This window comes from Podarcis muralis, chromosome 1 (assembly GCF_964188315.1).
Source record: "Podarcis muralis chromosome 1, rPodMur119.hap1.1, whole genome shotgun sequence".
In the NCBI taxonomy this organism is placed as follows: domain Eukaryota; kingdom Metazoa; phylum Chordata; class Lepidosauria; order Squamata; family Lacertidae; genus Podarcis; species Podarcis muralis.
Window position 1 is genome coordinate 17,358,319 of NC_135655.1, and position 21,169 is coordinate 17,379,487.

The 21,169-nt window shown below is 44.9% G+C and overlaps 1 protein-coding gene across 2 annotated transcripts; it reads right to left on the reverse strand.

Moving 5' to 3' along the window:
- Positions 1-5,251: 5,251 nt before the first annotated feature.
- Positions 5,252-20,747, reverse strand: YY1 (YY1 transcription factor). 2 transcript variants are annotated; one of them, XM_028711269.2, is made up of 5 exons: positions 19,718-20,747; positions 11,154-11,316; positions 10,335-10,395; positions 9,840-9,998; positions 5,252-7,532 (listed from the first exon to the last, which is right to left on the reverse strand). In XM_028711269.2, the coding sequence occupies exons 1-5, from the start codon at positions 20,451-20,453 to the stop codon at positions 7,350-7,352; spliced, it is 1,302 nt and encodes a 433-aa protein (XP_028567102.2). In that variant the 5' UTR covers positions 20,454-20,747; the 3' UTR covers positions 5,252-7,349. The 2 variants fall into 2 exon arrangements, with proteins under 2 accessions (XP_028567102.2, XP_028567134.2); XM_028711301.2 differs by having other exon boundaries at positions 11,154-11,304; positions 19,718-20,746.
- Positions 20,748-21,169: the final 422 nt, after the last annotated feature.

Below are 21,169 nucleotides of genomic sequence, written 5' to 3' on the forward strand. Positions count from 1 at the left end.
AAAAAATCATTCAGGGACGCAGGAAAGTCCTATGCACTCCTGATAAAGCTTACCTGCCTTGCCCGTTGCTGTATAATGCAAGGCATCCCTATCCAGAAAGCTTAACAGTTCTGATTGTTGTGAGGAAAGTGAGCTGCAGAGCTGAAAGTTGTCATTCCTGAGACTGGGATGTGTGTCGGCACAGCATTGCATGATACCTAACTATAATGAGAGGGAGCAAAGCAGGGCTTCATTAACCTCAGCCAGCATGAGCAAGGGCCGTGGGACTTTTACATGAGCAACATCTATAAGGCTGCAGCTTCCCAGTGCAGGTATGAAAGGATGCAGGTGCATATTGCCAATATAGCACCTTCGTAGCTCCTCATCTCTCTCTTGTTACAGTGCAGTTTGGAAGGCAAGCTTATCAAGAAAGCCTCTGGCAACTTTTTGGCCTATTCCGTAGGGCTACGCCCAATTTGCACCACAGCTTCTGCTTGGGCCATAGAACTTCTCCCCTCGCAGGGCTCCCAAGTTTGCCCTCCACCCTGTGGAACGGTTGGGGAGGAGATGTTCTGTCGTGCAGGAACAAACAGGACGTTTGTCATACGGTTCAACCCTGGCATGTACGTTGTTCTAGCTCTGTTGACCTCAAACGTTCATTAGAATCCGTACAAGTTAGCTGGATGGTCAGTGAGAGTGAGATTTACCTTTCTTTAGAGACAAGAGGCTTAGGCTGCAGTCTTATCTCCTCTTAGCTGGCTATGAGTCTCATTGAACTCCAAATACTTTTGAAGAGGTATGCATGGAGTTGTGCTTCGGAGCCATCGCTGTTGGCCAGTCGCCAATATTAAGAGCCTAGCAAGAGCTGTAAACCTGTCTTCTTTCACCCTGCCAAGTGAAGGAGGAGAATTTTACCATACTTCCTTGAGGCCAGATATGAACATTACAGGTCCTGTTGCTCTGTTAGGGACATAATGTTGCCACCTGTGGAGGTGGCTTTAGACAAGCCCTGCATAACCCATGGCATGTCCCCAAGCCTTCCTCCTAGTCCTCAAAGGTGTTCTTAATTCTGGTGTAGAAACATCCTACTGACAGAGGTAAAATTGAAATGGAAGCATAGCCCTTGACTACTTTCCACACATTTGAAGCTAGGAAAAGAAAGCTAGGAATACTCCCTTGGAATAATTGCAGGCGACTTTCCAAGTTGTGTTCTGTGTGAACCTTTTATTATTATTATTAAGTTGGTTTATTATTTTATTATTTTCAACAAAATAGTAATAAATAAAAATAAAAATGTGCGCCCCACCCCCAAGACCATTCCATTGTAACTATCCAACCTCCCAAAATTTCAACACCTCTTGCAATGGTTTGACCCCTTTTGTGAACCTTGCTTTCAACGCTTCCCATGTGAGCAGGACAATGTGCAAGGTAGCATGAAATTCCTAAGGTCAAAAGCAAGAGGAATTCCAAGCGCCACAAGGCAAATAACTCCTAGATCTGACCCAGTTAGAAAAACGGGGGGAGCAGGAGTTATATTCGCGTCACTATTTCGTACAGGGCAACGCAGAGAAGCTGTTGGCGAACACTTCTTAGTCAAGAGTCACTTGTGTTAACCATGGTTTATTGAAAGGGGGTCTTCCTCAAAACCCTTCATAGCCAAAGCACAATTGGGAAGCTGTATTATGTCGAGTCGGACAATTGCTCCATCTAGCTCAGTACTGGCATCAGCTCTCCAGGGTTTCAGACAAGAGTCTCCTTCCCAGCCCTGCCTGGCGATGTTGGGGATTGACGAACCACATCCTCTGCCACTCAGCCATGGCTCTTCCCCAACCATGGTTCTCTTAACCCTGGGGTCTCCAGCTTCTTTTGGACTACAGCTCCCATCCCTAGCTACAAGGACCAGTGGTCAGGGATGATGGGAATTGTGGTCCGAAAACAACTGGAGACCCAACTTTGAGAAACTCTGTCTTAACCGTATCCTGCAATATTCCTTTTCTTTTTATGTCTTTCCTCTCTCTTCTTGCTATTTTTCTGCTGCTCTTCTCTCAAGAACGTGCAAGCCCAGAAGAAAATGGCGGTGTTGCTGCTACTACTGTGAATGACTTTAGAGCAAGACCTAACCCAGCTGAGGGTCTCAGTGTATTTGCTGAAGGCCAATGCTCTATAAAGTGCTAAAAAGTTAAATTTAGAGAAGGGAAGGGTGGTGGTGGGAGCCACCTTTAAGCAAGGGATATAAAACAACACAACTGGTAATAAAGAACCTCCCCCAAGCTGATGGCCATGGGGGGTATTTTACCCTTTTTATTGTGGACAGAGGTGCAATAGGGCTGGCTGGTCTTTTAATGAAATACCTACCTAGATAACAGCATTTTTAAACCAATGTTACGCTGGAGAAACCTGTAAAACTGGTTCATCGCTTCTATACCTTGGAGGTATACTGAATGTTTCGCTGCCTGTTTGGCAAGGACACTCAAATTGAATGTGAAACCTATCCAAGCTGTTTATGCACAACAATTCAAAGCAATGACAACTATCTCTTTTGTTGTACAGTATTCTGTAACTGTTGTACATAAAGGCAGAATGAATGAATAAATCTTTTTTTAAAATAATAATACTGTAGTTTCATCAAAAGGTGCATCTGTATTTCACTCCCACGTGATAATGCAAGACTATCACCGAATGATTGTATGTTTTATTGGACAACCTCCATGCAATGCAGTCATCAGATTTGTTGATGCAGAGCTCCAAATTTTTGCAAGCCAGCCACAGGTTGCAAGACATTTCTTGCAGATAAAAAGTCTTTGGAACCTGCGCAAAGCAAATTAGAATTGGGAGTTGGTTGAAACAGTAAGTACCTGAAAGAAGCGATTGTGGTGCTTTTCTCATAGGGAAGTGCTGTTATTTTCAAAGGCAGGAGGTTACCTGTTGGAAGCTGCTGTAGTTTTGTTCCCTTGGCTCTTATTTTTTGCAATTCCAGAAATGGAAGCAGAGTTACTTGTGCCTTCCATGCATCAAACTCTCCATCCATTCATGGAAGTTTACGACCCAAGTGAATGGAGTGATGAAGAAATACTGTGCTGCAATAAGCAAAGTCCTTTGCAAACCCCACACCCGTTTACATCACATTTACAAAATGTGCATTAGCATCGTATTTTAAAACCATTCGAGATCCATAGCCACAGAACTTACCATATATAAAACTCAGCTCAGATATCAAAATTGATCAAAAAGCATACTTGCAATTTTCTGGCCGCTGTGGCAAATGCAGCTGCTGTTTCAGTAATGTAGAAATGATTTACAATGCTAGCCTTCAAGGATAATCTCCTGTGCACAATTTCAGTAACCGTGCAAGGAGTCATGGGGGATAAATGTGCTCTTAAAGGTAAAGGGACCCCTGACCATTAGGTCCAGTCATGGCCGACTCTGGGGTTGCGGCGCTCATCTCGCTTTATTGGCCGAGGGAGCTGGCATACAGCTTCCGGGTCATGTGGCCAGCATGACTAAGCCGCTTCTGGCGAACCAGAGCAGCGCACAGAAACACCGTTTACCTTCCCGCCGGAGCGGTACCTATTTATCTACTTGCATTTTGACGTGCTTTCGAACTGCTAGGTTGGCAGGAGCAGGGACCAAACAACAGGAGCTCACCCCATCACGGGATTCGAACCACCGACCTTCTGATTGGCAAGCCCTAGGCTCTGTAGTTTAACCCACAGCGCCACCCGCGTCTTATTCCCACACAAAAAGTGATTGTCTGATGTGATCCTGTGATCTTGGAGGCTTCCTATCAGGGATGATAGGAATTGTAGTCCAAAAACAATTGGGAGATCCAGGTATGGGAAACACTGCCTTAGAAGGTCTCAAGGACAAGAGCAGATTCTGAAGGCACACGGAGGGTGAGAGAAAGGAAAGTCCCTCTTATGCAAGTGGACATTGCCCAAGCTGGAATTCAGACCCTAAATTCTTTCTTAGGAATTAAATATACATGCAGGTGCCGCAATCAGAACGCTAGTTATCCAAAATCTGCTAGCTGAACACCAAGAATTATACCCAAACCTTGCTACACAGACAGATGATTCGGATATCCAAACAACCAGACTTTGCCCACTTCCTTACTTATTTCTGTTTTGTTGGTCAGCGGCAGCCATTTCAGGGAGGGAGGGAGGGAGGGAGGTTGTGATTTGTTCACAGGAAACAATGGAAATCATCAGCTCGTTATATGCAAACGCTTGCCTAAGAAATAATTTCCTGGGAACGCATTGTATTCAGAAAGTGGGACCTGCATGTATTCTTCAGATGCATCATGTAAGGGGCATGTCCCATGACGAAGTAGCACCTTGCATCTCTCACACAGGGGTGGCTAAACCTGTGACGATGCAGATTGTTGGGACTCCAAACTCCCACCAGCTCCCCATCTGCACGGACAGCTATTAACATCTCCAGCTCTTAAGTTCTAGGAGAGATCTGCAACAAAAGCACTCGTCTTCAAGGCTCTTCAAAAACACCAGCACACCAAGACGGTGAAAAAGGAACACTAGCAAATACTCCCCTTGCCTTCATCTTCTTCTTGCTTCCCTTTTAAAAAAATAAACTGAAATTTAATCAGCTTTAGCAAGTTTAGAAGCCGCTTTTCACACATAAGATGACGTTACCATGTACAGTTAACCATGCAGTACAGAAAGCAGTACATGAATTTGTCATTGTTTACAAAGAACTTGATGTTATGCTAGGCAGAAATATGGTTCTATGGAGGCATACACAATTGCAAGTGCTACACAGCAAAGCATAAGAGAGAAAAGGATTTTTTTAGGTTGAGCCCATAAACGTTAACACTTGTCTACCAATGCTGGCTTATGTTAGTGTAAGCAGAGTTAAGACAGATGATACCACTTTTATTGCAAGACAGTAACAAAACTAAGGCTTGGCTTGAGATGGCCCCAAGATGCATTTAATTGGTGGGCAAGTTTCTCCAGAAACACAAGATCCCATTCCTTATCAAAACTATTGCAGAAGTGATGCTTCAAGATGGGAAGCCTTCAGTCTTGAGCAGGTACCTTAGTCCCCATTCCCTGGATTACGAACTTAAGCCCAGGAGATTTACATTTTGAAGTTTATGCTATTCTGTTGCATCGCTGACACATGAAAATTGTATTCCCACTTCCCATCCAGTTTGAATATAAAACCAGACACTGGGGGCACACTGGTAGCAATATAACCAATCTCTGTCCTGTTGCAAGCTAGATCTTCGTTAATAATTGCAGATTCATTGCATCAATAACGTTTCTGTACAACCAGGGTTGTGTTTATTTAAAAGCATTTATAAACCGCTTAATATTTTAAAAATTTCTTAAGCGGTTATACAAGCTGCTACAATTCTGCAGAAGTGTAAAACAGAAGTTGCAGCACACGGTACAGGGTTCAGATTTCAGCTTGCCGAGAAACTAATTTCTAGCCCTCAGTTCCTAGCCCTTAAGGTTGAAAGTAGAGGAATTCAATGTAGAGCTAAGCGGATGGCTCGGTCTGCCCCCCTCCTGAACATACAAGATCCTGAAGAGTCTCCCGGCGCTGAGCCAACATGCAGCATGCCCCGGGGGGGGGGGGGGACGACGGACTCTGCTGTGCCAGGAGAAGTCCTTGTGCAGGATGAATCCCGTCATATTCTTGTGAGCATGGGGAGTGCCCTCAAAAGCCTCAGAAGCTACTAAAATTTCCAGTGATCAGGGGTGGGGCTTGGGTGCCCTGCACAGCTTCTTGCCATTGTCCCTTGATTAGGTTATGCAGAATTATTGTACAACAGTAACGCATTACAGAGTCAAACAAAATAGATTGTATCATTTAAATTCACATCACTGATGCAGAAGCCGCCCTTTTCTCGGCTCAGAATCCGAGTTAGCTTGTTGCTGTTTTGGTACTTAGGGCAGCTATTGGACACCAAGAAGGAAAAATGACAGCAACTATACAACACAGCTCTGTTCAACAAAAATATGCAACCTGCACTATACTGTTCTATAGATTCTCAAGGACAAGAACCACCTCCCCGGCCAAGGACAGGTTACTTCAGCATTCTGGTGTTTCAACTCACATGCCCGACTCACCCCACTAATGGGTGCAGCTGTCATCACCTTACCTTATCAGACCAAGGCAGCAGAGGTTGTCTATATAAGTTGTCCTGCTCCACCACTTGCTGAATGTAAAAAACAAAAGCTAAACTTCACTGTCAAAGCTGCAGTGCCCAATGGGAGGCTCCATATGATCAAGAGAGATCAAAATCTCCACAACTGCTTAGTGTTATTCAGGTTGGGGGTTTAGTGCTATGATGAAGATACACCTCTTACATTAAAAATCTAATTGAATGCAGGGGAGGGGGGTAGTTAAGGTAACTTGAGTTTTATTTAGCATCCAATTTCTGGGACGTTAAAGAACTATAATTTGTCCTGGACAACAGAAGAAAAATAGGCTGTGCTTACAGATTGTTTTCTGCCATATTCTTTCTTCAGGACCACTGTTTTATTTTTTGCCCACTCTATTACACGGGATGTACATATCAGGTGTTGTTAAACGGTCAGTGCCTGTACAATACATTCTACAACTGAGCACCACTTTCCTTAACTGAACAGGCAAAGAGAAAGTACACGGAACATCAGCATCTGGCAGTATTTTTCCCAAAAAAAGTGACTAAAATGGGTTTAAGTTGATTAACACTATTAAATCACATCTAATATTTGTTACTACATGATTTCATTACAGCTATACGATACAATTATACAAAATGTGTTAACATCAAAGAATACAACCAAAAAAATTAAGATAGCAAACAAAACCTATATAACTTTTTTTTCTCTTTACAGGAAAATACTTTTGAAGTATGCATGTAACTGCCCATTCTTTTAAAGAAAATCTACTGCAAGCAAAGTTATCAACCTCCAGAAAAAAATCACACATAGCATTACTAAGCATATCCCCAAAAAGTGTACAATATGCACACTTGGAAAATACAAAATTAAAAAATTGTAAGCAACAGGTGAGCTCCATATTTATAACAATGTGAAAAGTCCAATTTTAGCACTGTTGTAGAAAGAACTGTCTTTGATGCAAGTCCATGAACTGTCTTGCCTCCTCCAGGTGGGGCCACGCTTTACAAAAACACCGTACTCTCGAAACCCAAATTATAGAGCAAAATCGAGCATTGCGCCATTAAAGTTTATTTTGCCACTTTATCAAAAACAAGTCCTTTAGGCGTGTAGGGTTCTTTTTTTGTTTGTTTTTTAAATTCTTTCCTAGAAACAATATACAAAGGGGAGGCTTATTCATTTTCAACCATTCTCCTGTAAAGTAAGATGCTTTGAGTCCAAGAGCTTTCTTCTTGCAGAGTTTCACTGGTTGTTTTTGGCCTTAGCATGTGTTAAGATGTGAGATTTCAGGTTAGTTGACTGAGCGAACTTCTTATTACAGCCATCAAAAGGGCACACATAGGGCCTGTCTCCAGTATGAATTCGCACATGTGTGCGCAAATTGAAGTCCAGTGAAAAGCGTTTGCCACAACCTTCGAACGTGCACTGTTGAATGAAAACACAGGGCATTAGGAGCATGCCTCAAATACTGTGAACATGAAACTATGATTAGCTTGCTCATGGCATGCTGGCACTTTCTAGTCACCATTTCTATACAGTCTCTCATAGTCGTCACAAGGCAGCGGGCAATCATTTAAAAAATGCAACACAAACATACAATATTCAGAATGAAGCTGAAACTCAAACCCGTGGACTTCCATACACGGGATCATATTTGTTGCTGGTTGACTGACTGAATACAAAGAGTGATCACTAATAGTTTCCCGTCGCCCTGGAGAAAGGTAACAAGTGGGACACCACAGGGTCATTTCTTGGGCCATTGTTGTTCCAACGTATTTATAACTGACTTGGGTGAAGGAATTGAGGGGATGCTCATCAAATCTGCCACCAAACTGGGAGGGGTAGCCAATGCCACTGAAGACAGAATAGTGATTCAATCAGACCTTTAACAGATTGGAAAACTGAGCCGAAACTAACAAAGTGAATTTCAATAGGGACATATGTAAGGTTTTACACTTAGGCAGGAAGAACCATCTGTACAGATATAGGATGGTGGACACCTGGTTTGTCTGAAGTACCTGTGAAAAGGATCTAGGACTCTTAGTAGACAAGCTTAACGTGAGTCAACCGTGTGATGCAGCGGCAAAAAAAAGCTAATGCTATTCTAGGCTGCCTCAACTGACGTTTAGTATCCAGATCAAGGGAAGTAACAGTACTGCTCTATTCTGCCTTGGCTAAACCACACCTGGAGTACTGTGTCCAATTCTGAGGAACACAATTTAAGGAGGATGTTGACAAGCTGGACAACTAAGATGATCAAGGGTCTAGAAGCCAAGCTTTATGAGGAAGGTTTATGGTTGAAGGAGCTAGGACTAGATGACCCTCAGGATCCCTTCCAACTCTACAATGCATACAATCATATCAGGTATGATTCTATACCTCGTGACATGAAATTACTAGCAGTAAGATATCTCAAGAAAAAGCTTTACATTTCTAAAGCAGTTAAGTAGTAGTCCAGGTACCACTACATAAGCCTATAAGCAGTTTTTGGTATCCTTCAAACACCACCTTTACTTTTTAATCCACATTTCCCCAGGAAAATACATTATAAATGTACACCAATTAACCACGACGTTACATTTAAAAAATTACTGCAAATAGCAGGCTTTCCAGCCAAAAACATAGGAATCCCATGGACATGAATTCACCCATTCCTTACTATAAACACTATGGTGCAATGCCTGCGTTATCTGAACAGTTTAGCAGACGTAACAAGCAAAGTACTTCTTTGGAGGATAAAGAAAGACAATGATCACTTTATCCACTGAAATCAAAGTTGACATTCACTATCTGTGACTTGTTTCTATGCACGGCTTCATTCATAGCCCTCTTGCGCAATTTTCATTTCATTTGCCAACGAAAGGCTGAGGAACATTTGATGAAGAGGCATGAATGGCTGGCTTCAACAACATGGCAAAAGTCAATTCTTGATTGCTTTATATAAAGGACGGTGAATAACAGCCATGGCAAACTACTACTACTAAGAGGTAAAACAACAGTTCTAAGAGTGCCAGCTTTCACAACAGGAACAGAATTTCTCCACTTTCTAGATTTCTGTTTATTGCTCCTATTACAAAAGTTTGCATACAAGCACATTCTAAAAAACCTCAAGGAGAAAAAACACACATACAATTTGTTTATGATGTTGTCCAGTTTGTACATCTTGAGCTGGCAAACTAGACAGTATGACTTATCAGTGAAAGACATCCCACACCTATATAACCTCTGAGGCCTGGCCTGTAGTGGGAAAATGCAGCATGTCAGGAAAGGGAGAAGCAGTTCTCAATATATCGCACTCCATCTACATCAACAGCTTGCAAGTGCTCCAATAATTAAGTCTCTGACAATGATGAAGTGTGCAGCCAGCAAATGAAAGGCTTTTGGGGTTGGGGTGTGTGTGTGAATGTAGTTACATTTTGCTAGGTATATTTTGCCTAGCAGCTATTAAGTCTGCTGCTTGTTATAAGACCTGATCTCAAACCTCCTGGTAACTATGGAAAGATAGCATCATGAATGGCCCAACAAGACAGGATAGGAAAAGATTTAGTGTGAAATGCCTGTTGGGCAGTCGCTTGAATTATCCTCTGTCCACACATTTAGATTATTTCCAGCCCTTTGACTGGTCTTACCTAATTTTATCTGAGAACAGGTACCTTCGGGTTTTTGAGCCTCAGAATGATCTCTACATGCAGCATAAATGTCTACCAAAAGTATTATGAAAAAAAAAGTTACCTGAAAGGGCTTCTCTCCAGTATGAACTAGCTGGTGCCGCTTTAGTTTTGAGCTCTCCACAAAGGCCTTGCCGCATTCCGCACAGACGTGTACTCGAGGCCCGTGAGTGTGCAGATGCTTCCGCATGGCAGAGTTGTCCCTGAACATCTTTGTGCAGCCCTTCGAGAGAATACAAAGAAGACCCATCAGTGGACTGTATTACAACTAGGATTTCCGGATGCTCTACTAAAACACATTCAGCTTCTTCGCATTTTTTGCTAAGTCATTTTCAGATTTTTTATTTTTTAAATACATGAGCTGCTTTCCCTTTGTCCTAGTTGCCATGGCCTTTCTACTTCCCATCAGCAGAAACAATACTTTAATACAATTAATACAATTAGCAACTTTCCTCATACTTTAATTTTTAAAAGGAACAGAGAAGTAGTCTTTATACTCTGAAGTTAAAAAGCATTTTGTTGACTATCAGGCTATCAGCAATCATAATATTTCACTCACTTTATGAGGACAGGCTATCGTTCTTGGAGCATCATCTTCTTTGATTTTTCTTGGCTTCATTCTTGCAAAGAAAAGCACAACAGCATTGATCAGTGAAAAGGAAATATATTCTTATTTGCTTTGTATTAACAAAGTAATCTTCTGACATAAACCAACTGTATCATATTGCAGTTGTGATGGCAAAGTCTCAAACTGACTGGCTGAGCTGGTGTGATGGCATGAAATATTCCACTGTCTAGGAAACTAAACAGTTTACAGTTCAACTTCTGTGAGGGAGGGGAAGCTGTTATTTTGGCTGGGAATAAAACCTCAAAAGAAATCTCAAAGGGTTAGGAAGTGAGAAGAGACTGGTCCTATCTCTGCACATTTAAGGATATGGAGCCCAGAGGGGGAAGCCTGGAGGCAAGATGGAATAGAGAATGGACTTTGAAACAGGAATCTGAAAACTTGAGAAATATGGCAGGCAAGCCAGAGAATTTATTCCAGAATGACCTAATCAGAGAGAAAACTCTGAAGAAATTTCACAGCAATTACGAGTCTCTATGGTGAGGAAGAAAAACCACGGAGTGATGGAAGCTGGTCAAGGGTGACTAAAGGGAATTCCTGTAAGATCAAGATCCTGAGGGGGTAACCCACCAGCGTGACCTGCTCTCACTGTGGCATGAACTGGGAGGCTTTAAACTACACAATGAAGGGCATCCTCACACTCACAATTCCTATCTCTTATGCCAGAAAGATCATTTCTCAGTATCTGATATATTATGAATGAGCATAATGGAATAATGTTTTTACTAGAAAAACAATTCTCTTACCACTTACCTTGCAAATTCAGCCAGCTGTTTAGGGTCGGAAAGATCGATGCCAGGTATTCCTCCAGGTGGTAGCTTCTTTCCTGTCATGTATTCAGAGTAGTCTGGAGGGGAGTTCTCACCAATGATCTGCTCTTCCACCACAGTCTCATGGTCAATGTCTTTTTTGTCATCTGAAATGATTAGAGCAAACTGAATTTTGATTTAACATCCTCGAAGGACACCACCGTTGGCTAGGCTTGTACCTTAGCACAACCTCCCCCACCCTTAGCGCTAGCAAACACCCCTCAAGCTATTTCCATATGCAGGGTCAAAAAGGTAATAAAATGCATTAGCAAATGATTATTTGCTTACAAAAATGTACTTTATGGAACCCTCTGCCCTCCGCCCCAGTACTAAGCACTAGCTTTATAGAACATGCAATTATTTCCTATTTCAAATGAATACAATGCTAAATTCAATGTATGATGAGTTGTAACTATAAATATATACACTGGCAACTCTGCCAATTTCAGCTTAATTTAGCAACAGCATGATCAATAAGGTGGCAATTAACTTCCATTTTCTTTTAATAATAATTCTCTCTTAAAGTAAAGAGGAATTCGGAATTTTTAATTCTAAAGAACTGAATTCTTCAACTGCCAATTCCTTGCTAGAAAAATAACCCACAGCCCAACAAAGATATGAACAGCAGGCAGGGCACATATGCTAACTGAACATTTTTGGGTAATCAAAATCTGTTGCCATAGCTTGTTATAAGGTGTTCATTATCAATTCATTTTCTTCCTTTTTTAAACTACCAAAAGTACAGTGCAAACAAAGCAATCCTAAGAGTAAAGGGAGACAGAGAGACTGTGGTGGAGGAAGCACCTTTGTCCTACAGACAGGACAGAAAGGGGCAAGTGACACCCCCCCCCAATTTTGCCTTTAATGGCTGCTTGTCCCTTTAAGACCCTTTCCTTCCCAACTGCTTCCAGTGAGAGGGTGTGATGGGGGATTGGGAGGATCCCACAGATCCAGAGTAGCCACCCCCAACCCAGAATGCCTCCTTTTTGTCCTCTCTGCTGTCCTACTTCCTTGACAGCTCCATTTGCCAAAGAGCAGCTGAGAACCAACAAGAAGTTCCAAGCATCTCCAAGGATCCCAGAATTGCTGTGCAGGTTTGGAAATGAATGAGAACTGAATGAGCCAGGAGGATTGATCATGGAGATTACACGGCAGGTAAAGTGCTTCCTGCAGCAGTGAACAAGGTCTTGTGATCCCTGCCTGCTATTGTGAGTCTTTGAAATAACATGGTATGTCCAAACAAGTACATATTTGTCCCTAATGCCTGCTCTTGAATGCTGGGCAGATCATCTGTATCTCGAAACTAATTTGTGCTGTGGCTGCTGTAGACACCCACTTCTTCAGGGGAAGCATCAGAATCTGGCAAAAAGCCTTCACATCTTGTCAATGTGTGCATCAGGCTTTCGGTCCTGACACGGTCTGTTGACATGGGCGAAGGCTTGCAAAGGTGTCTGGGGAGAAGGAAAGCCTGCTAGTTAAAGCTGCCCAGCAACGCCTCTGTCCCTTCTGCTGTCGCAGCTATCAAAGACCAGACAAGGGCCCTAGATAAGCACTGCAAACTTTTCAAATGTTGCAGCGGGTTGTAGATCCTATTCCACCTTTTGAACCTTCCCCTCAGAAGATGGCATGGCAGCTCCTGTACTATGCACTAGCTAATCTACTTCTGTAGCCCCAGGTGGATGGATCCACTATCCAGAATCAGAGGGTGGGGTAGCCTAAAGATCCGCTGGCTTACACCCACCATTTTGATCAGTCCTTCCTGTCTATGAGGGTTAGCACCGACCTAGCAAAGCCACCCTGACAGGGTGGTTGGGCCATCTGGGTGCTCCCCTCCATCACTACCAATAGCAATTGCTCTCCTAGAGGAGCAACCTCTTCCTCTCCTAGGGCTCTCAGAAACTGTGCATGGAATGGATATGGTGTTGAATGCCTCCTCCTTTAAACTTAGAACACATATTCAGCTAAAAGCCTGCCTCATGAGCCACCCTGGCTAGGTAGAGGGGTGGGTGGTGGGGAATGCAATGAAAAGACCCATGCATCAAGATGGGAAGGACCAGAAACTACATAGGAACTCAGAGGATATAGGACGCTAATTTCAATGACCTTGCAAGTGGGAGGGAAGATCTATGCAAGAATTACTGCCTCCACTGAAGAAGAAATTAGCTAATTTAAACTCCCTGCAAGAAAGAATAGCTCTACCCTTAACACTATCCAAAAATAATATTTGAATGTAAGAAATGAATAAGCCATATGCTAATTTGTCAAATGTCTGCTGCAAAGGGGGAAATTCATGAATTGATCCCATTATTTTTGTTTCCACATAAGCTAACAAGGAGAGGTATCAAGAACACCCTTGAAAATTCTTCCTAGTGAAACACCAAACTAAGACCGGGGGGCCAGATGCAGCCCAATCGCCTTCTCAATCCGGCCCGCGGACGGTCCATGAATCAGTGTGTTTTTACATGAGTAGAATCTGTGCTTTTATTTAAAATGCATCTCTGGGTTATTTGTGGGGCATAGGAATTCGTTATTTCACACACACACACCCCAAATAAAATATAGTCCAGCCCACCACATGGTCTGAGGGACGATGGACTGGCCCACAGCTGAAAAAGGTTGCTGACCCCTGACCTATATACTTCTTTCATTCTTTGTGAATGTCACCACTAGCTCTACATATAATTTTCAAGTAGTAGTTCAGTGCAGGATTCTCAGGAATTCAGTCCTCCTGAATAGTGTCCAAATCTCAAGAATTCCTATACAGTGGTACCTCGGGTTAAGTACTTAATTCGTTCCGGAGGTCCGTACTTAACCTGAAACTGTTCTTAACCTGAAGCACCACATTAGTTAATGGGGCCTCCCGCTGCCGCCGCACCACCAGTGCACGATTTCTGTTCTTATCCTGAAGCAAAGTTCTTAACCCAAGGTACTATTTCTGGGTTAGCGGAGTCTGTAACCTGAAGCGTATGTAACCCGATGTACCACTGTTTAACCTTTTTTTTTTTTTTACACTTCCGGCATTCAAATGTGATCCATGCTCTAGAAAGGTGGATTTGAGTTTATGAATAGAGATGGTAAGTCTGGTTAAAGAATGAGGATTTAAGTAACATGACCGATGACTTGAAGGAGCCATGGGAGAAAGAAGCAAAGGTAACCAGGAGCAAGTAAGATTGCAATGCACAGTAAAGAAGACAATGAAATGAGATTGGATACAATGCTGGTCTGCATGCATGTCAGTGCTTCTGAACTTTCGCCATAAGTCTTATTTGCTCATGTCCCCAATTATGTGCTTAGGATGAATCATTGCTGTTAACTGGGGAAATCATTTTACATTCTGTAATTTTTTAAAAAAGAAAAATATATATTAAGTGGTTTTCAAGTATGCTGAACTATTGGACTTGGATGAGTTGAATACTCTCTGGTAAAGGAACCCTCAATAATTCTCAATGGATCTGAGGGTGGATGATTATACCTTCAAAGAATGGAGATTAAAGAGCTGCTATTGCTTTGTTCTTGGGTTTCACAGTGTATGGTTCTAGGACCCTAACTTGACAGATCATCTAACCTAGAAGAAGCACATTGAGCAATAATATTTGTGTATTATCATGCAGAACAGATTACTGGTACTAGCATGGGGAATGCAAGAATTTAAGAAGAACACTGTTGGATCAGACCAAACACCCATCCAGTCCAGCATTCTGTTCACATAGTGACCACTTCCAAATTTGGGAAACCAAATGAATTATAGCCGTTCTCTGTTCTGGTGAGCATCTGGTTCGTTTATCTTCTGTACATAACAACACCCCAAACTGGCTTGAGCAACCAAAGGGTAACAGAGCAGAAAAAATCCAGTAGCACTGATGGATGCAGTCAAGTTTCAGAAGAATAGTCAAGGGCATTAGTGGACGATTTGGGGCTTAAACGTAACATGATAGGATGCCAGTGGCCACAGGTGATGTAATGCTAGTGATATGGCTGAAGACATCGTATTATGCAGATACATGCTGAATTTCTAATAACTAGGATCTAAACTTACATTTCTACTTCTGGGCATTATGACCTAGATCTTACTGCAGTGAATTCTTATTAATGAGATACGCCTGTACCGCTTCAGTCTGATGAAAACTATACAATGGGGTGGGGGAGAGAAACTAGGCTAAAATGCTTCTCGGTGATATCTGGATTTCTATGTGGAAGTAATGCCTAGTTCAGAAGAGCATTCTGGAGTGGAATAGATGTACTAGGCTTCTGAAAAAGGGATGGCACATAGGATTGGGGGAACCCGTGGCCCCCATAGTTGTTGGACTCTAGCTCCCATCAGTCCCAGAGAACATGGCCAATGGTCAGGGATGATGGGAGACGGAGTCCAACAGAGTATAGGGGGCCACAACCTACCCACCCCTAATTTAGAAGATGCTATCTGACAAGGGTCACTGCAATAGCCATGCAATAGTTTCCCGCTTACTAACTGAGAGGGATTTCTTAATGGTTTGAGAAATAGCATTGTGCTATAATGGGACCCTGGAATGTAACTAATTACCCAGAATGACAACAGAAGGTAAGAACTTCCCTCAATTTGAAAGCTGCAAGTTATTAAATTGCTTAAGAAGCAACTCTACTCAACCCCAAACTTCAAAATTAAAAGTCACTTGAGAGCAAGTACATGGTATTTGATGTAGTAACACAATTTTTTAGTAATTCAGGATATTATGCTAGAAACTATTAGGCTTTCCACGTGCATGAAAAGGGGGGAAGAGAATGCCTAATAACTGTTTTTGACCTCCACTGTCACAAGTTCAGATAAGGCACAGGATAAATGCAATTATGGAGCAAGTTGAACTGGTTACCAAAACTTGGTTCCCATCCCATAAAACACAGGATATGTAAAAAGATGCATTCAAGATTTCAGAAGACGGCATCTGAGAAGTTTATAAAGTTTAACCAGTTCAACTATTTGAGCATCTGAAAGGGAGTGCCATTTAATGTATAGTACTGTAACTGAACACATCCTCCTCAAATCCTACCCTATTCAATTCAGAACTGGCAGAAGTGTTAACTTTCCTACAACAATTATTTTTGCAGGAGGGCATTAAAGTTCCCTTAAACAAGGCTAAAGGAATATTATGGGTAGCCAGTCCCAAAACTGAGGGAAGCATAGCCCTCCTGTTCAGAACTTGGGAGAATCCAAAAGAGGAGAATAATAGCACAAAGACGATATAATACTTGGTAAAGAGCAGCATGAAACAAGGATGTCATATAACTCTTCTAACTTTGTACAAACTGTTAAAAGTTTGATTTGAGACTTTTTGTGTTTAATCATCATACTATAGTATTTCAGATATATCCCACTGTTAAGAGTGGAAGGCATATATGAAGAATTCAATTATGCTACTTCTGTTAAGCACACCTTGAACTAGTGGTCTGTAAAGTGCCTAAAAGGAGCAAGCACAATATTGTGATCAAACAGGGCAGGTACTCAATTAAATTATATAAGCAGGCTGATGGACTTTGAGAGCTATCAAGGCTTCAGAGCACCACAGAAAATAATGGGTGTATATACATATTACATTTCAGCAGAAAAGGCTATTGCATTATTTATACAAGGTCAAAACAAGCCTGGATTAATGCACTGATTTTGATTCAGAAACAGAGAGAATTGAGCCCATAACTAACAGAGTGCATTTAGGCCATCAACATCAGTAGCTTCAGACACCTTACTAGATGCCTGAAAATCCACAGCTCAATGCAGCTAATTGATCTTTGACTTTCGGCACCTCTGGCAATAGCTTCTGCATCATGTAATATTTGACAAAGCTGCTTAACATAAGCACAAGGCATATAGGACTACAATCTGCACTAGAAAGTAAGCCCCATTTATATCAGTAGTACTTGCTTCTAAGAAACCATGTGTATGTCACTGCAGAAATTATCCATTTAACATATTATCAGATTCCGTGAACCACTCTTGAAACTCAATTAGTTGAAAATTTATCAGTGTGGTCAATAAAGTGATATGGCTATGGAAATATCATTTTAGATTGTCACAGAATGCCATTTGCTCAGTTTCTCTGAAGTACCAGAGGACAAGATAACCAATAGTGATGGGGACTGGAAATTTTAAAAACACTGAATAAAATCTGTTCTGGCATAGTAATTAGACAGCACACAGGATCGAGCTATGATGTTCCACATAATCTAATGTGAGTTGCTTCCTAAGAATTACAAGCCTTAGTTCTAAATTAAGTGATTGTGTTTAGTAGTTTGGATTTATAGTAGGCATGTTCAAAGTCCGTTTTGGGGGCCTAATCAGGCCCCTGTGGCAGTTTATTTCCTGGGATAAAATCCTAAAAAACCCTCAACAACTTCAGTCCTAAAAAACTCAACAAACATAGCCCTTCATCAAATCTGGCCCTCTTTGAAAGAAGTTTGGACACCACTGATTTGCAGAGAGCACACCAAACACATCTGTCACTGGTCTCTAAGCAATGTAATGATATATTTACTCAATGAAAAAATATGTACAAAATTAGTACAGCACAAATGTTATGTAGACTGTATAGTCATAGATTCTGGATTGTGCTCCTGGCTGGCAGTGTTTATTTTATTAATGATTAAAACTATTACTCTGTCCTGGGGATTATGTTGTGCTGCTATTATTAATATACAAAGTTGCCCTTTTAACACCAGGACTTTCTAAAACTATGTATTATCAATGCAGTAATAAGGCAGAAACTCAAACTAATTCAGCAAATATTTATGTTTCTTTCACTTAACACACTGAAATGTGCATGAACTGTGTTCTAATCAGCCAAGCAGGCATATATTGTAAAACACCAGGAGCCAAATTCATACCCATTTTTATGTTTCTGTAGGTGATACTTCAAGGGATCTACTTGAGTATAACCTGGGATAGCTCACTCATTAGAGCATGAGACTCTTGGGTGGAACATTCCTGCAATGCAGGGGGTTGGTCTAGATGACCCTCACGGTCCCTTCCAACTCTGCAATTCTATGGATTAGGACACTTAAAAATAAAGGATTAATGGTAGTAGGTTCTCCATTCATTGACACTCTATTTAACTTGGAAAAACCATTTGAGAACTCTAAAACCCTTAAGTTTCCTACAGCTGCTACCCTTTACTATTAACCCATATATACAGGCAGGAACCACAAGCACTGTTTACTGCGGAGGTTAATTCCCTTGAAACAACATATCCTGGATCTGGAGGCCGGCAGTGTCAATTTCACACACCTGCTGTGTAATGAGAAGAGGTGGCAGCACCTCTTAAGTCAAAAGGCACTCTCTCTGCTGGTCTTCTGCCAGAGATCCAGCTTCCAGGGTCAGAGAGGATCCACCTCCTTCCTTCAGAGCAGATGTCAGTGATCCAGGCGCCTAATTTTAGGCCTCCCTCGGACCCCTCAAGTTATTAAAAACCCCGCTAGATGTCAGCTAAAGAGACTTTTAAGCACCGTGAAAACAGGCTCAGTTTGGGAAACGTGTTTCGTGTAAAAGGGAGTTGGAAGGAGGCGGCAACTAGGGCGCTTCCCCGACTTACTGGCAGTAAAACTGAAAGCCGCGCTTCCTGAACAGACCTCTTGTCGGAATTTACTCGGGAGTTTTTATGGGGAGGAGAGGGGGACTTAGCCAAAATCCCGGGAGGAAGGAGAGAAATGAGGAGGAACCAGTCAGGCAAGCGCTCCGAAGTCGAGGCGGCTGGTTGGGGAAAGGAAACGGACATGAGGCGGGGCGCAAGAAGGGAAGGGAAGGAAACGGCTTATCCGTTTGCTTGTGGGGGAAGGAAAGAAGGTTGAAAAGACGACGAAGGGAAAAGGACAGCGAGGAGGCTGAGGGGGAAAGGGAACGTTTAAAGGTCGCCCCGAGTCTGTCACGGGGTAGAGAATGAAAAGAAGGAGGCTACACGGAGAGGAGGCAACGGGGGGAAACGGGGACGGAAACGAGGCAGCTCGAGGGAGAGAGGCTGGAAGAGGGGAGGGAAGGGGCCGCCAAGCTCGGCCCGCGCCGCCGCGTGCCTGCCCCGCCTCCCTCCTCCTCCCTCCCTCCCCCTACTGCAGAAACTACGCCATTGCGGCCTAGTCCAGGAGTCACTCAGAGAACGAGAGATGTAGGGGGGGAGGGGAAGGAAAGAGAGAGCGCGCGCGCGCGGACAGGCAGGCAGGCGCGCCACCTCGCCTCCCCTCCTCTCTCTCTCTTCCTCTCGGCCGCCATCTTGGCGGGGCCGCCGCCATCTTTCTTTCCCTTTTCCCCCCCGCCGGAGGGAGCCGGGCAATCAGGCAGAGGCAAGCGCAGACCCCGCCATCTTTTCGGGGGAAGCCGCCATACTTGCCCTGGCGAGATGAACATGGCGGCGCCCATCACACACATCCAAACATGGCCTCCCTTCAAAACAAAACGGGGGGAAAGTGCCCGCCGGGCCCGGAGAAGGGCTCCCCGGACCCTGGGGGCCTCCCCGCGCAAGGTGCCGAGCCCCGCCCGGCCGCTCCACTTACCCGAGGCCCACATGGTGACCGAGAACTCCCCCTCCAGGGTCTTGATCTGCACCTGCTTCTGCTCCCATTTCCTGCCGCCGCCGCCGCCCCCTTCGGCCGCGCCGCCGCCACCGCCTCCTCCCCCCGCCAGGTAACTCTTCTTGCTGCTCTTCTTCCCGCTGCCGCCGCCGCCGCCTTTCTTCACCCGGCCGCCGCCCGAAGAGGAGCCTCCCCCTCCCGAGCCGCCCTTGCTCCCGGCGGCCGCGACGGTGACCAGAGTCTGCTCGATGTACTCGTCCTCTCCGGCCGGGGCCGGCACGGGGATGAGGATCTGGTCCTCGAAGCCGTCGTCTGCCCGCAAGCCGTCCGAGTCGTCTCCGCCGACCACCTCCTCGCGGGTCTGCACCAGGATCACCTCCTGGTGGTGCGGGTGGTGGTGCAGGTGGAGCTGGCCGCCCCCGGCGCCCACGCCGCCTCCGCTGGGGTCGCCGTCGGTGACGAGCGGCTGCAGGGCGATCATGGGCGGGTGGTGGTGATGGTGGTGGTGGTGGTGCCGGCGGTGGGGCGGGTGGTGAGGGCCGCAGTCCTCGCAGCACTCGTCGTCGTCGTCGTCCTCCTCCTCCTCCTCGCCGCCCACCACGGTGGTCTCGATGGTCTCCACCGGGATGGTCTCCACCTCGATCTCGTGCAGCTCCACGATCTCGGCCGGCATCTCCGAGCCGTCCGTGGCGATGTACAAGGTGTCTCCCGAGGCCATGGCGGCGGGCGCAGCGGCGGCGGCCCCGAGCCTAGCGACGGGCCTCGGCTCCGCTCGTCCGCCCGACGCCGGCGGGGCTCAGGCTCCTCTCGCTTGCCTTCCTTCTCCCTCTCCTCCTCCTCCTCCGCGGCCGCCTCCTCCCCCTTCCACACAAACACCAGCTCCTCGCTGGGAGGGAGGGAGGAGGGTGGGAAGCAAGCAGGCAGCAGCCTCCGCCGCCGCCGCCAAATCCCGCCCGCGCCGCCTCGCGAGACTTCCGCCGCTGCGAGAGACAGGCGCCCCGAGCCTCCCTCGCCCGCCATCCAGGCCCGGGGGAGGCCGCGGCTGCCGACGGGACACGCCCTCCGCTCGCGGCCGGGGGGCCAATCGCCGGGCGAAGCTCGACCTCAGGGCTCCGCCCACCACCCAAACCACGCCTCACTCGCCAACGGCCAAACAGGCCGGTTGGTCTTCCGCCGCCCCTCGCTTCCCCCCTTCTCGGCGCCCAGCCTATCGCGAAGGAGCTCGGCCGCGGGGCCACGCCCACCCACCCGCTCCTCCTCCTCCATGATCTCCCTCTTGGGTTCCAGTCAGCTTGCCGTTAGCTTCTGACGAAACTTCTCTCGGCTGGGTCGGCCGTTGCTTTCTGCGGCCCCGCCCACTTCTCTGGAGAGAGCTGCTCGCGACGGTCATTGGCTGGTTCCGGTTTGCTGGGCCGGTTGGCGCGGCGGCGACTT